The following is a 15821-nucleotide window of genomic DNA, read 5'->3' on the forward strand; positions in this document are numbered from 1 at the left end:
TGCTGGTCTGGTCACTAGGACTCCTGGTTTTCATCCAGGCTATTCAGGTTCAGCATATCTAGGCTATTCCAGGCCAGCAGGGAATTAAGATTTCGCTTCACACCACTGCTCGCTGCTGCCTTGCCAAGATCAAAAGGAATCTGAAACTGACTGAAGGAAAAAAAAATTGAGGATAATTTCAAGATTTTTTATTTAGAAAGGCATAGTATTTCCGATCTGGTACTCAAAGTATGGTACAAGCCAATCTGGGGACCTTTAAAAATTTTGGTACCCCTGATGCATCCAGGTTCATTAAATCAGAATCTCTGAGGGTGGGACCCAGGTATCATTATTCTTTACAGCAGCTTGTAGCTCAGTTGGTAAAGACTCTGCCTGCAATGCAGAAAAAGCAGGTTTGATCTCTGGGTCAGGAAGATCTGGAGAAAGACATGGCAACCCATTCCAGTATTCTTGCCTGAAGAATCCCTATGAACAGAGGAGCCTGGCAGGATATAGTCTACAGGGTTGCAGGAGTCAGACACGACTTAGCCAAAAAGCCACCACCACAGGTGATTCCAACATATCAATAACTACCTTCATCAAATCAAGAAAGTCAGGCAGAATATTGAGATGGTGGAGGAAAGGAATCAGTACAAGTCTAGCTCTATTAACATCAGTGCTGGATGGGAAAATTCTTAAAGAGATGGGAATACCAGACGATATTACCTGCCTCCTGAGAAATCTGGATGCAGGTCAAGAAGCAACAGTTGGAACTGGACATGGAACAACAGACTGGTTCTGAATTGGAAAAGGAGTACGTCAAGGCTGTATATTGTCACCCTGCTTATTTAACTTGTATGCAGAGTACATCATGTGAAATGCCAGATTGTATGAAGCACAGCTGGAATCAAGATTGCAGGGAGAAATATCAATAACCTCAGATATGCAGATGACACCACCCTTAGGGCAGAAAGTGAAGAGGAACTAAAAAGCCTCTTTGTGAAAGTAAAAGAGGAGAGTGAAAAAGTTGGCTTAAAACTCATCATTCAAAAAACGAAGATCACGGCATCCAGTCCCATCACTTCATGGCAAATAGATAAGGAAACAATGGAAACAGTGAGAGACTTTATTTTCTTGGGCTCCAAAATCACTGCAGATGGTGACTGCAGCCATGAAATTAAAAGACTCTTGCTCCTTAGAAGACAAGCTATGACCAACCTAGACAGCATATTAAAAAGCAGAGACATTATTTTCCTGACAAAGGTGTATCTAGTCAAAGCTATGGTTTTTCCAGTAGTCATGTATGGATGTGAGAGTTGGACTATAAAGAAAGCTGAGCACCGAAGAATTGATGCTTTTGAACTGTGGTGTTGGAGGAGGCTCTTGAGAGTTCCTTGAACTGCAAGGAGATCAAACCAGTTCATCCTAAAGGAAATCAGTTCTGAATATTCATTGGAAGGACTGGTGCTGAAGCTGAAACTCCAATACTTTCGTCATCTGATGGGAAGAACTGACTCATTGGAAAAGACCCTGATGCTGGGAAAGATTGAAAGCAAGAGGAGAAGGGGATGACAGAGGATGAGATGGTTGGATGGCATCACTGACTCAATGGACATGAGTAAACTCCCGAGAGTTGGTGATGGACAGGGAGGCTCGGTGCTGCGGTTCACAGGGTTGCAAATGGTCGGACGCAACTGAGTGACTGAACTGAGTTGAACTGAACTGAATTGGTTAGAGCAGCTGAACAACAACAGCAAGGCCTTTAAAATGTCTGGATACTAAACCTAGCAAATCAGAGGGACTAGGAGTGGGGAACATACCATACTTCTAAACAAAGAAAGAATACAGTGTTGTGAGCTCCAAGAAAGAAATCTGTAAGACGGGAAAGGAGGACTCAGTTCTCTTGGTCAGGAAAAGTTTCATGGAGAAGGGACAAGGAGAAGGAATCCTGAGGGAAACGGATAAAGAGGAAGAGGCAGGCTACAGAACTGTGGGAATGCTAACAGGTTTAGCAGGTAGGGAGGAAGATGGAACCAGATGAACCTCATGAGAAGTAGCAGCCAGAAAAAGGATATGACAGGGAGGTGCCCTGAAAGGTGAGGGGGAAAGAAGGGTGGCTGGGATGGCATTGCATAGCAGAGAGGGCAAAGAGGATGTGACTGTTAACTGGCTCAGATCTGATGTTCAGATAGCTATGGAAATGACCATCAGATGGCAGTCCATACTGGGACAGCTAGGGAGGAGAGTGGAGGAGGTGTTTGGAACTGAACCCATTAGATAAAGAGAAGGATAAAGAGCAGTCTAGAGAAAATACTTTGGGGAGGGTTGGGGAAACACAACTTTTAATTTAAATATTAAAACAGAAAAGAGGTGCCTGTAGCAGAAGAGTTTGGGACTCAGGGGAAGGCTATTGTGTTACAGTCTCCTAGCTGGAGCAGAATGGCCTGGGGCTGGTCACTTCCCTTCTCTGGCTGTCCATGTTTTCATCTATAAGATGATGGGGTAGGGATTATGTGATTTATAAGGGCATGTCCAGATCTGACAACCTAAAAACGCTAGTGGTAAGAACAGAGTCAGTCGAGAGGGTGAAAAAGACTCTTAACTGCCTAAAACCTAATGATGGATCAGCGTTGTTTCCAGACATGTATTTGCCATGATCGGTCACCTCATTCTCCAGGTACCATCCCCTAGAACCCATCTTTTAAAAAGTAAATGGTACTACCTACCATCTAGGCTTTATCCATGACAGTACATAAAATATAGTTTCCACTTTTGGAATCAGAGTCCTTTACTAGCAAGGTGACTGCGGTTTTTCTAGTCTGTAAAACAGAGTAATAATAGTAATGATTTCATAGAGTTACTATGGAATTAAATAAGGGAATGTATGTAATGTACTTAGAGCATGTATGCGTGCTCAGTTGCTCAGTCATGTCCAATTCTTTGCGACTCCTTGGACTGCAGCCCACCAGGCTCCTTTGTCCATGGAATTTTCCAGGCAAGAATACTGAAGTGGGTTGCCATTTCCTCCTCTAGGAGATCTTCCTGACCCAGGGAACAAACCTGCATCTCCTGCATTGGCAGGTGGCGCCTAGAATATTGTTCTAGTACAGATAAGATAGCTCAGTTGGTAAAGAATCCACCTGCAATGCAGGAGACCTTGGTTCAATTCCTGGGTGGGGAAGATCCACTGGAGAAGGGATAGGTTACCCACTCCAGTATTCTTGGGCTCTCCTTGTGGCTTAGCTGGTAAAAAATCCACCTGTAATGTGGGTTTGATCCCTGGGTTGGGGAGATCTCCTGGAGAAGGGAAAGGCTACCCAACTCCAGTATTCTGGCCTGGAGAATTCCATGGACTGTATAGTCCATAGGGTTGCAAAGAGTCAGACATGACTGAGTGACTTGCACTTTTTCACAGATAATATTAGCATGCTTGAACAAGTATAGAAACAACAGCAGGACCCTGCGGCAGCCAAGTATATGACGACTCCTATTCCTATCTTCTTTACGAGGTCTCCCTTTGAACCAAACAGATCCTTTAAAATAAAATAAATGAGACATATTCAATGAGCAGATTCATGTAGTAACAAAAATACAGGCTTTAGAATTAAGCAGCCATGACTCAAACTAAGGTCAAGCTATCTATTTATTTTTTTAGTCTCAGATTACATATTTGTAAAAATGAAGTGCATACCTGCCTTCAGGCTTAGGAAGACTACAATAAAACAGATTGCCAGTTCCAGGCATTTAAGTGTATTTAAAGTAAAGATTATTTTCTTTGCTTCTACCTAGCATTATGACTTGTGTTTAGAAAGTTTCCTTAAAATTGAAGTTGCAGTGAGATTTTGCTCCTGGTACCCAGAAGTTTTATCCTTGTTTCTTTCTGGGAGTCTGTCTCTTCTCTGACCTTGACTTAGCTGTGAATTCTATCCTACTCTCAGACCATATTAACATTGACAGGGTTGATTTTCACCCCTGGGGACTTGGGGGATCATAGAGAAAGTGGCAGAACACAGAAAGAAGGCTGCAACCATCACAACACCCTCCAGGGGCAGCGGAGGAGGTAAAAGCTTCGGGTAGCGACCTTGGAGAGACAGCAGTGAACGGTGGCTTGAAGCGAGATCTTAGTTCCCTGCCCAGGAACTGAACCTGGGTAGCCCAGATGAGGAGAAGGCAATGGCAACCCACTCCAGTACTCTTGCCTGGAAAATCCCATGGACGGAGGAGCCTGGTAGGCTGCCTTCTATGGGGTCGCACAGAGTCGGACGCGACTGAAGTGACTTAGCAGCAGCAGCAGCAGCAGCAGCAGCCCAGATGAAAACCAGGAATCCTACCCACTAGATCATCAAGGCTAGAAGCAAATTTTCCCTGGCTCTTGCCCCATTGAAAAATGCATTTTTCAAGGACACAAAAACTGTAAAAACAGGTACAAAGTTTATTATTAGAGACACACACAATTGGGAGAGCACACAGAGAAAGTGTGTTTAATGAAGACAGAAGGCAAAGATTCACACCTGGAGAGCAAGGGTGTGGATGTCTTAAGGAGGAGGAGCACAATAAAGAGGCAGTTAAGTCACTTGTGGAAGGCAGTTCTTCTGCATCTTTGTTTACCTTTGGTCATTTATCTTGCTCTTTTTCCACACCTGACCTGCCCTAGGACCCTTCCCACAAGCCTGTGCAACATTTTTCCAAGAAGAATTCCAGCCCAGAGGCCTACTTGGGGGGATGGGTCTTGGCATTACATATTATGGGATAGTGCCCCCTCCTTTTGATCCCTAAGGAGCCTTTCTGCACTTGTGCAGTGTCTCCCTTGCCCCAACGATGGGAGCTCTTGATCTTCTACTCAACAGGGTTTAGTCCCTCTTTGTCCCTGCCATAGCCATTATCTTAAAGTGTCCACAGGGGACAAAGCCTAGCTACTTAGCTTGTTTCTGTTGTTATATATAGTTAAGCATATAAATCAAATACATATTTTGATATATTTCAAGTATATTTATATTTATATTTCAAATCAAATATAGATTTTTCTATATATATATATATATATATCTCTTCGTAGCTGTGCAGGCTTTTCTCTCTTTGTTCTTTTCTCTCTTTGGGGCTACTCCCTGGTGACTTAGTGATAAAGAATTGGCTGGCAATGCAGGAGACCCAGGTTCGATCCCTGGGTTGGGAGGAGCCTCTGGAGGAGGGCATGGCAATCCACTACAGTACTCTCGCCTGAAGAATTCCATGCACAGAGGAGCATGGCGGGCTGCAGTCCATAGGGTCGCACAGAGCCGGACACGACTGAAGCAACTATGCAGCAGCTGCAGCAGCAGGGGCTTCCCTCTAGTTGAGATGTGCGGGCTTCTTGTTTCGCCAAGCATGGACACTAGGGCTCATGGGCTTCAGTAGTTCTGGCATGTGGGCTTAGAGGTTGCAGCTCTGACACTGGAGCACAGGCTCAATACTTGTGGTGCATGGACTTAGTTGCTATGCAGCATGTGGGAATCTTCTGGGATCAGGGATTGAACCCCTGTCTCCTGCATTAGCGGTGGATTCTTTATCAAGCCACCAAAGAAGCCCTGTTATTTCTATTTTGAAGCGCAAACAGAACGCAGTTGTAAATATCTAGCCTTTGATCCCACGTGCCTTCTTCCTCAGAAAATGTTAACAGGAGGCCAGTAGTAAATGCCTAGCCTGGCGTCCTTCTATCTCCTGCCTCAGTAGCAACCATCAACCTGGTTCTGTTTACCCAGCCATAATGTCCTGAATGTACTCCTTGGTGCCTCAATCCCATAGCACAAGGAAATTAAAAAAAAAAAAAAAAATCTCTTGCATGAGAAATAGCAGTTATGTTAAAAATCTGTTTGTTGATTCCTTCCTTGTTCTCATGCCCTAATGGAAGACCATCATGACATCAACAGCAGCCTAACTTGAAACTGACTTTCTCTTTAAGGTTGCTTGATTGTAGGGTTCAGAGAGTGAAATGCTTTGTACACTGCATAATATGAAAGAGATCAGGTTGGTGATGTCACAAGAGGTTTTCAACAGTGTCAGCAGAAGCTGTAGTGACTAAGGAACTGATAAGTAGCACCATATAAAAGAGTTCCCCTGGATATGCATGTGGAGAGTATTAGTCACAGGTAGGAGACATTTACAACAAAAATGTTTCACTCTAGATCTTAGAATCCCAAGTATTAGCTCGCAAGGGTCAAGTAAAATCAGAAATAAATTAGAGCAAAACACCCAAGTGAGTTAGCCCCTTGGTGCACACTGGGATTGGTTTTGATTTATATGCTTACATATACGACTAGGAACATAAGACAGATCTCCTCACCATTTCCAGGACCAAAGAAGGGTTCGTAGAGTTGGGCCCAAGCGGACCGCAGGAAGTGAGACCTGGAAGTGCAGGGAGCCCGTGTGGTGCTAACTGCCATCACCTTGGAGACACCCAGCCTCCAGCAGCGTGGCGTCACGGGAGACTGTCGCAGCAGCCAATCAGATGTTCATCGAATGCCCCAGAAGAGGGAAAGGGCAACCGGGAAGCGGTTGAAGAGCTCAAGCTCGGATTTACATTCCAAAGCAGTTCTACGGCCAAACAGTCTGCACGGGCAGAAGGAAAGCCCTTTCCTTTCCTCAGCTTCGCGGGAGGACAGTTCCCAGGAGGAGCCCGGAGCTCGCTTGGCGGCGCCACGCGGTCCCTCAGGAAACGGGGGCAAGACGACGGCCAGCGCCTGGTTTGAAGCCAGTCCGTCCTCCTGACCCTCACTTGCAGCCTAAGGGCGAGGGACACGCCTTCGCTCCCGGATCTCGGGCCGGGTCAACCAGCGGGGCGGGGTAAATATTTCCAGGCACTCGATTCCCTCAGTGGCTAAACATTTGTTCTGTGAGTGCCAGACGCTGACCTGGGCGGGTTACGTGGCTAATGTTCACCGTGGCCTGTGTAACTCCGCGTTTCCTTCTCTACAAGGGGGCGCAAGAGGCGCCGAGAAGTGCAGCGCCCCGCCCCGAGAGCAGCGGGATCCGCGCTCGGGCCCCAGCGGCGGCCCCCGGGCCTTGAGGCCTGTCCCCCGGAGCGGCACGTGAGCGCGCGGCCGACCCCTCGGGGGACCCCACCCGCCCCGCCCCCTCCAGGACCCCGCCCCCTCCAGGACCCCGCCCCGCCCCTCCCGAGACCCCCGCCCCACCCCCTCCGCGCCCCGCCCCCTGGACCCCGCCCCCTGGGGACCCCGCCCCGCCCGGCGACCCGCAGCGGCCGGGGGAGGAGCCGGGGCCGTGCGGGAGGAGTCGCGGGCGGCCGAGGCCGGGCGGGCTCGCAGCACGGCCATGGCGTTCGGCAGGAGTCACCGGGACCCGTACGCGAACTCCCTGGGCCAGCTGATAGGTAAGGGGGGCCCCGAGCCCCGACTCCGTTCCCCGCCGCACGGGACCTCGTGGGTCCCGGCTCGAGGAGCTCCCCGCTTCCCCGCAACTTTCCCAGGCCCGCGCCCGCCGGTGCGGCGATACCCCTGTCGCGTTCCGTCTCTCTCGAAGCCGGGCTCCGCACTGTTCCCCAGCGCCTTCCAGCGCGGTGGGCGTGGGAGCGGACAGGTGGCCCGGGGGTCGGGGCGGCTGGCCTGGCCCTCCGCAGGGGTGCCGCCCTCTGGGGCCGGGCGAGCCTCTCCGAGAGCGAGCCAAGGGTTGTGCCCGCCCTGCGAGGGGAAGGTTCCAGGAGGGTGAGTGCAGTGACCTCGCCGGCACAGGCAGGTGTCCAGACGCGTGCTCGCGATTCCAGGCCTTTACAGCCCGGGCTTCCTTTTCGGGAGGAACAAAGAGAAGGGACGTGCTGCGCACAGGAGCGAAGGGAGGGGAGCCAGGCACTCTCTCGGGGACAGCAGAGGCCTCTGCGGGCCACCGAGGGCCACGCAGGTGTCTCCCCGACTCCTCTGGCTCTTCTGTGGGCGCGCCCCCGTCGACGTACGCGGAAGCCTGACCCGGGCCCGGGGCTGCTCACCGACGCGGCTCCGTGCCTTCCTCGGGAAGCGAGTGTGGCACCCGTGCCCGGAGGTGCCAAGCAGAGCGTGAGCATGTCGGCGAATTTAGTGGGACGAAGAAATCAGGAGAGCCTGGTAGTTATGACAAGGAGGCTGATTTGGACAGTTTAGCCTGCAGCTTAGTTAACTGCTCTTTAAAAAGTACACGTCACCCAACCTGAAGCTTGGTTCCCACAACTTTATGAGATAGTGAGTGTAACTTCCATTAAGGAGGAAATGCTTTCCAAACTGTTGCTGGCTTTTTCTCTGTCGGGTGTTAAAATAAACTCTGACCAGAAATGGAGTCGGACTGCATCTTCATAATCTGATTTATTTTTTGGTGGTATGCACATTCACTGACTGCCAACTGTATGCCTGGACCTGAAGCAGGCACGGGCAAGCCCTGGTCTCAGCCATCAAGGTATGGGGATGATGCACACATATAGAGGGAAGTGATTATAGTACAGTACCTTTGCAATAGAAGAGAAATGTAAAACACCCAAAACTTATGAAAAGAGAGAACTTAACTCTGCCATGGCTTTTGAAGGATGAGTCTGAACGATTTCTAGGAAGATGGGAAGGTGGGAGGAAGGAGCATGGAATGGGGAGCAAAGAAACTGGCTGAAAAAACCTTGTGACTAAACACAAGGTTGGTAAGCTTTGTCCATTTAGAATGCCAAACGCAGATAGTGCTTCTCCTTGGTGGGGAGCAGGCTTGGCTTTGCAATTCCACCAGCCAAACCTTTATCCTCTTCTTAATCCTTTCAATTAATTTTTGCTCCTTTCCCTGTTGGTCCTCATGTTTTCACGCTCAGGAATATTCTTTCCTTTTAGGAAAGATGTTAAGATCACTCAGGTTGAGTGTTCTGTGATCCTCTTTGCAGGTGGCATTCTGTATTCTTAAGGAGGCTGTCTGGACAGGGAAAAACTATTTGTTTAATGATGGGGTTCCAGGTACAGGAGGCTTCAAGTATGTCTGGTGCAGCGCTGGTTAATACAGGTGCTGGCAAGTACACAGTTTCAGTAGCTCTCTCTTTTTCTCAACACCACTCGGCCAAGGAGAATATGTGACTTTTAAAAAAGCAAACAAAAACAACCTAGGTTTGATGCTAGTTCTGCCTTGTACTGACTGTGTAGCCTTGGGTAATTTCCTTAACCTTCTTGAACTTCTGTGTCGTCATCTCTGACAGTGGGTTAAATGAAATTGCGTAAGATAAAATACTTAGCAGTATGCACTTCACCTTGTAGGTAGCTGTCCTCGGAAAGACAGGCAGGCAGATGGAGATTTAGGTGGGCTGTTCTAGCCCTGAAGCCTTTATTAATAGGTCATTTATTACTGTGGCAACAGCAGCACTCTGAACCTGGATCTTGACTGATTCTTGAATTACTGGGAATTGTGCAAAAAAAAAAAACAAACAAAAATCTGTCTGCCTTTTGGTGATGTAAACTTAATGGTGCTTGCTAGGGAACCCCAGGCAGATTGTTTCTGGAAAACCAGACATGTTTGGGGCTTCTCTGGTGCTTTAGACAGTAAAGAATCTGCCTGCAATGCAGGAGACCCAGGTTCAATCCCTGGGTTGGGAAGATCCCTTGGAGAAAGGAATGGCAGCCCACTCCAGTATTCTTGCCTGGAGAACTGCACGAACAGAGGAGCCTGGCAGGCTATAGTCCATGGGGTCACAAACAGTCGGACGTCACTAAGTGCCTGACTTTCACTTTTTTTTGAGACATGTTTTATTCTGTTGTAGCTCAGACTCAACCTAACTTTTTCTTTGCAGAAAAGGCTACGTTTGCTGGAGTGCAGACAGAAGACTGGGGCCAGTTCATGCACATCTGTGACATAATTAACACCACCCACGATGGGTGAGTTCAGAGTGTGGTTCGTGTGTTTGTCTCATAAGAAGCGTCAGAGCTATAGTGTGTTTTCTCCTGCAAACTTGAGTTTTCTCTTACAGACTTTGGTTTTCTTGTTGAAATAGTGTTTCCATCACCTTTTAAGCACTCACTGCCTTTTGAAGACATGTCAGGTTGAAATATTAGGACAGTTGTTTTTTTCAGCATGTGGAATATCTGAGAATCCCTTATAATTTTTTTCTTTGCCTTTTTCTTAATAATTTCAAATTTTGTCTCTGTGAGGCTCAAATCCCTTTATCTTTAAGGAGAGGGGGAGATGTTTCCTTCATTAGGAATTCTTCTTGCTCTGATTGCCAATATTTTATGTTATTGTAACTGAAAAATATTATGAAGAAGCTAGAACTGTCTCTGAGCAGTTGTCATTATCAACCAGGAAATAATATAGAAGTTGTTTTCCTCTGCCTGTCACAAGACAATTTTTTTCTTCTGAATGCCAACTCATCCATGTTTACGCTGAGTTCTTAAACAATATGGTATCTTTTGTTACACTTCTTAAACTTTAAGAAGTTGAAATTTAAAGAACAAAATCATTAAGGCTATTTTGTGACTTAGTCTGAATTATAACTTGTTGTAAGGGATACAGTTCTCTTGATTTTCATACACATTTAAAGTCAGCATGAATAGCTAAAGAGATTATCTTAGTTTATGTTGATGAATGCAGAGTTCCAAATAACAGCAAGGTGACCTAAGAAAGACTTCCTCAGTGATCAATGCAAAGAAATAGAGGAAAACAATAGAATGGGAAAGACTAGAGGCCTCTTCAAGAAACTTAGAGATAAAAAGGGAACTTTTCATGCAAAGATGGGTACAATAAAGGACAGAAATGGTATGGATTAACAGAAGCAGAAGAGGTGGCAAGAATACGCAGAAGAGGTGGCAAGAATACACAGAAGAACTATGCAAAAAAATCTTCATGACCCAGATAATCACGATGGTATGATCATTCACCTAGAGCCAGACATCCTGGAATGTGAAGTCAAGTGGGCCTTAGGAGGCATCACTATGAACAAAACTAGTAGAGGGGATGGCATTCCAGTTGAGCTATTTCAAATCCTAAAATATGATGCTGTGAAAGTGCTGCACTCAGTATGCCAGCAAATTGGAAAACTCGGCAATGGCCACAGGACTGGAAAAGGTCAGTTTTCATTCCAATCCCAAACAAAGGCAATGCCAAAGAATGTTCGAACTGTAGCACGATTGCACTCATCTCATACGATAGCCAAGTAATGCTCAAAATTCTCCAAGCCAGACTTCAACAGTACGTGACGGTGAACTTACAAATTTTCAAGCTGTATTTAGAAAAGGCATAGGAACCAGAGATAAAATTACCAACATCCCCTGGATCATCGAAAAAGCAAGAGAGTTCCAGAAAAACATCTACTTCTGCTATATTGACTATGCCAAAGCCTTTGACTGTGTGGATCACAACAAACTGTGGAAAATTCTTAAAGAAATGGGAATACCAGACCACCTGACCTGCCTCTTGGGAAACCTGTATGCAGGTCAGGAAACAACAGTTAGAAATGGACATGGAACGACAGACTGGTTCCAAATAGGAAAAGGAGTACATCAAGGCTGTATATTGTCACCCTGCTTATTTAACTTATATGTAGAGTACATCATGTGAAATGCCAGGCTAGATGAAACGCAAGCTGGAATCAAGATTGCTGGGAGAAATATCAATAACCTCAGATATGCAGATGACACCACCTTTATGACAGAAGACAAGAGGCAAGAAGAGCCTCTTGATGAAAGTGAAAGCTGAGAGTGAAAAAGTTGTCTTAAAACTCAGCATTCAGAAAACTAACATTCTATCTAAAACTAAAACTTAACATTCATGGCATCTGATCCCATCACTTCATGGGAAATAGATGGGGAAACAGTGGAAACAGTGGCAGACTTTATTTTTTGGGGCTCCAGAATCACTGCAGATGGTGACTGTAGCCATGAAATTAAAAGTCGCTTGTTCCTTGGAAGAAAAGCTATGACCAACCTCGACAGCATATGGACGTGAATTTGAGTAAACTCCAGGAGTTAGTGATGGGCAGGGAAGGCTTGCATGCTGCAGTCCATGGGGTCGCAGAGTCGGACACAACTGAGTGACTGAACAGAGCTGATGCTGATGAAGAAAACATTATAGTTAATTATTGACTCTATCAATGGAAAGTGCTTAAAGGACTAACTAGTGCTTTAAAGTATTTATAATGGTTTCTCTATAGTCTTATTTCCCGCATTTGGTTCCTCTGAACCTTTTCTTCATTTATAGTACTGACTTCTTCATTGATAGTGGAAAAAAGGGATCTCAATGTAAGATTATTTTACTTATTTGTTTTTTCCTTTTTTATTTATATTTTTTTATTTAGCCACATCAGGTCTTAGTTGGGGCATGTGGGATGTAGTCCTCTGACCAGGGATCGAACCTGGGCCCCTGGTTTGGGAGCTCACAGTTTTAGCCACCGGACTACCAGGGAATTCCCCCAATTTTTTTCTTTTAAAACAGTATCTTTATTCTTTTAAGCTTTTCCAAGAGTTTAATCTTAGATTTTATATATGATCTTTTAGAAATATATCTATTATAAGAGTTACAATTGTAAGTGTACTTAATGTTATGTAATTATATTATCATATAATAGAAATTCTACCCATGAAAACATAACAAAATTAGAAGGTAATATGCAAAAAGGATTTGTATCTTTTTTAAGTTTTGAAGTGTAATTGGCATACAATACTGTGTAAGTTTAAAATGTACAGCAAATGACTTAGATATATTACAAAACAATTTCCACAATAAGTTAGCATCACAGTTACACCTCATAAAATTACAAAAACAATTTTTTCCCGCATGATAAGAACTTTTAGTGTCTGCTGTCTTAATAGCTGTCAAATATATCATGTAGCAGAATTAACTACAGTCATCATGTTGTACATTACATCCACATTACTTACTTAAAACTGGTCATCTTGAAGTGAATTTGGACTGTCTACTTACACATTGTTCTTCCTTTTGTAACATAAAATTGTAGGATATCAGTTAGTCCTGGTTAGTCCTAATTCCTCCTCCTGTATCCCGCTGCCTGTAGGGTGCTTGGGGCTTTCCAGGTGGTGCTAGTGGTAAAGAATTTGCCTGCCAATGCAGGAGATGCCAGAGATGCGGGTTTGACCCCTGAGTCAGGAAAATCCCCTAGAGGAGGAAATGGCATCCCACTCCAGTATTCTTGCCTAAATAATCCCATGGACAGAGGAGCCTGGAAGGCTGCAGTCCAAGGGGATCTCAAAGAGTTGGACACAACTTAGCAACTCAACAAAAACAACAATAGGCTGTGTAGGAAATACTAATAATAAACATAGGTCACATTTTTGGAAATTCATTTCATGTAAGGTGGTTCTGTCCATTGACATAGAGAGGGCTGTGGGTGTGAGTACATTTCACATGTAGTGCTTTCTAGGTAATGATCATCTGAATACGTTATTTGGTTTTCACAAGAAGGTAGGTGGTATTGTCTGCCTAGATGTGTGAGGAAACGGGTATAACAAGTTCAGTCATCTGCCCAGTGTCACACAGCAGAACTAAGACCCTGGGTGTCTCCTCAGCCGTTCTTTCCACGCCGCACAGTGCTTGTCAGAGACGGACTTGCTTTCCGCAGGGCCTGCATTGATGATTTTACTGTGTTTGTTGTCGTAGGCCAAAAGATGCAGTAAAAGCTTTGAAGAAAAGGATTTCCAAAAACTACAATCATAAAGAAATCCAACTCACCTTGTCAGTAAGTACTTTAATGTTAAATTGAGACTAAAATTGCCTAAGTTATAGTCATATTTCTAATTTTGGGTCTAAAGGATACAAATACTCTGAGATAATAGGTGAGCAAAAAGTTACGTACAGTATGGATTAAAATGATTCATTTACTGAGAATTACAGAATCAAGGGAGTTTTGTTGATTGTAAGAGCATTTAATTTGGTGGAAAATGAGTGTTCCTGGAAAATCATATTTTCCTGGTTAGGAGATGAGAACTGGTAATGAAAAGCTTGGAGGAACTGAGCTGATCAAGAAGTCTGTGTATGTGTTACACATGGGGAGAACTGAAGCTTGAAAAACGCCCCCCTGTTCGCTCCCTGCCTTGCTTGCACACCTCTGGAATTCTGAGGTGCTGGCAGCTCTCTAGGGTCCAGCCAAGTTCTGCTGCCTGATATAATTTGAATTAAGTTCTTTGTTGATAGAAACAATCCTGTGCACCGTGTTTCTTGATATGGGTGTGGACATTTATTTGACGTGTTTCCGTCTTCCCCCAACCTTGGCTGTGTGACCCCTACAGTTGCTGGGTGAGTTGCCAGTTTCATTTCGGTACGTTTTGCAGACCCTGCCTGCTGCCTGAGAGTGAGCTGTGTGCTTTCTGATGTCTTCTGAGTGCCTTTGCTGACCTCATCCTGGCTCCTCTGCCAGCAGCATCAGACTGCCCTTAGGAGGGTTGGGCATGGTTATCTAGAGGGCTGCGGAGCAGAGCTGAGCTTTGCCCCCCTTTTCTAGCTTCAGGGGGAAAAGAACTTAGCACCTCTTGCTTACTTGGAAAAGAAATGAAGTCTTAATGATACTGTCACTGAAGAAACCCTACAAGTTAGGGTGAGAATGCAGTTTTAGAGGGATTGTCTCCTCCACCTTTGTGGACCTCTCCCCTCTCCTTCACCATGGTTGCCTCCTCAGGGAGGTCACGGAGTGGAGGGAACCGGAAAGAGGAGTAAGGTGCTCCAGGGGAAATAGGAGAACAGTGGGTTGGTGATGGAAATACACCTTGGCCTGGTACTTTACCTGGTAGCTCAGCTGGTAAAGAATCTGCCTGCAAGGCAGGAAATGCTGGTTTGATTTCCAGGTCAGAAAGATCTGCTGGAGAAGGGATAGGCTACCCGCTCGAGTCTTCTTGGGCTTCCCTGGTGGCTCAGCTGGTAAAGAATCCACCTGAAATGCAGCAGACCTGGGTTCAATCCCTTTGTTGGGAAGAGCCCCTGGAGAAGGGAAAGGCTACCTGCTCCAAGATTCTGGCCTGGAGAATTCCATGAGCTGAGGAGCCTGGCAGCCTGTGGTCCACTGAGTCACAAAGAGTTGGATACAACTGAGTGACATTCACTTGCACTTTGGCTGATGCTCTCAACAACCCTGTGAAGAAGTTGTATTATTGACTCCACTTCTCAGATGAAGAAACTGATAATTGGTGAGGTTAAGTGATGGTGTTTTTTTTTTACCCCCTCCAAATTTTAAGTAGCATAGGCAAGATTTCAGTGCAGGTCTCAGATTCTAAATTCCATGCCCTGGCCCCATGCCACCTTGCTTCTCTGAACAAATCATGCCCCTTGAAAGAACAGTCACAGTGTTTCGTTTGTGTCTTCAGCTTCTTTGTGGTGGAAGATTTAGGGTATTAGGTGTTGACTGACTGACTGTCCTTCAGCCCCCCTCCCCCTCCCCTAGCATCCAGTAAGGACTCAGGGAGTGATTGTGATTTGGGGTAGAAAGGTATACAGCTGTGCCCTGAAATGGAGGACGTCCCAGGGCTGCTGAAGGTTAGGAGAATTGACTGAGGAACCTAAGGGCGGAAGATAAATTTACGCCGCTTTCCGAATTTCAGCATGCAGTGTTTCACCTTCTGACCGCTGTGGATTCTGTATGATGCCTTTGTCTCTCTCTGTGTTATAGCCAGCTTACCTGACCTTTCTGTGGTGGCTTTCTGTCCCTGGTCCATCACTTCCTCCATCCAGCTTCCTTCCCTCCGGGGACGAATCAGGACTCTCCCCTGAGGAAGCTGAGCTGTTTCCGAGTGTTGTCTTATACCCCCATCTGTCTATGAGGCCCCACACTTTCTCTTCTGCAGGTCATTTGATCGCTCAGGCCTTCCTCACAGCTTGCTGCCTGTTCCCTGTTCCACCTCTGGTAACTGTTTCATTCTCGC

At 45.8% G+C, this 15821-nt stretch overlaps 1 protein-coding gene across 2 annotated transcripts in view; it reads left to right on the top strand.

The window, feature by feature from the left end:
* The window catches only part of TOM1L1 (target of myb1 like 1 membrane trafficking protein), a 62334-nt gene continuing 53720 nt past the window's right edge, over window positions 7208-15821 (top strand). Inside the window, exons 1-3 of one of the 2 annotated variants that reach the window (XR_001919665.1) lie at window positions 7208-7345; window positions 9752-9836; window positions 13570-13648. Coding sequence is in view for 1 of the 2 variants with exons in the window: in XM_018064072.1 (XP_017919561.1) it covers window positions 7288-7345; window positions 9752-9836; window positions 13570-13648 (222 nt within the window). In the remaining variant the exon portion in view is untranslated. The remainder of the gene's footprint in view (window positions 7346-9751; window positions 9837-13569; window positions 13649-15821) is intronic. The other variant, XM_018064072.1, reaches the window with a different exon arrangement.

The sequence above is a fragment of the Capra hircus genome, chromosome 19 (assembly GCF_001704415.2).
Source record: "Capra hircus breed San Clemente chromosome 19, ASM170441v1, whole genome shotgun sequence".
In the NCBI taxonomy this organism is placed as follows: Eukaryota; Metazoa; Chordata; class Mammalia; order Artiodactyla; family Bovidae; genus Capra; species Capra hircus.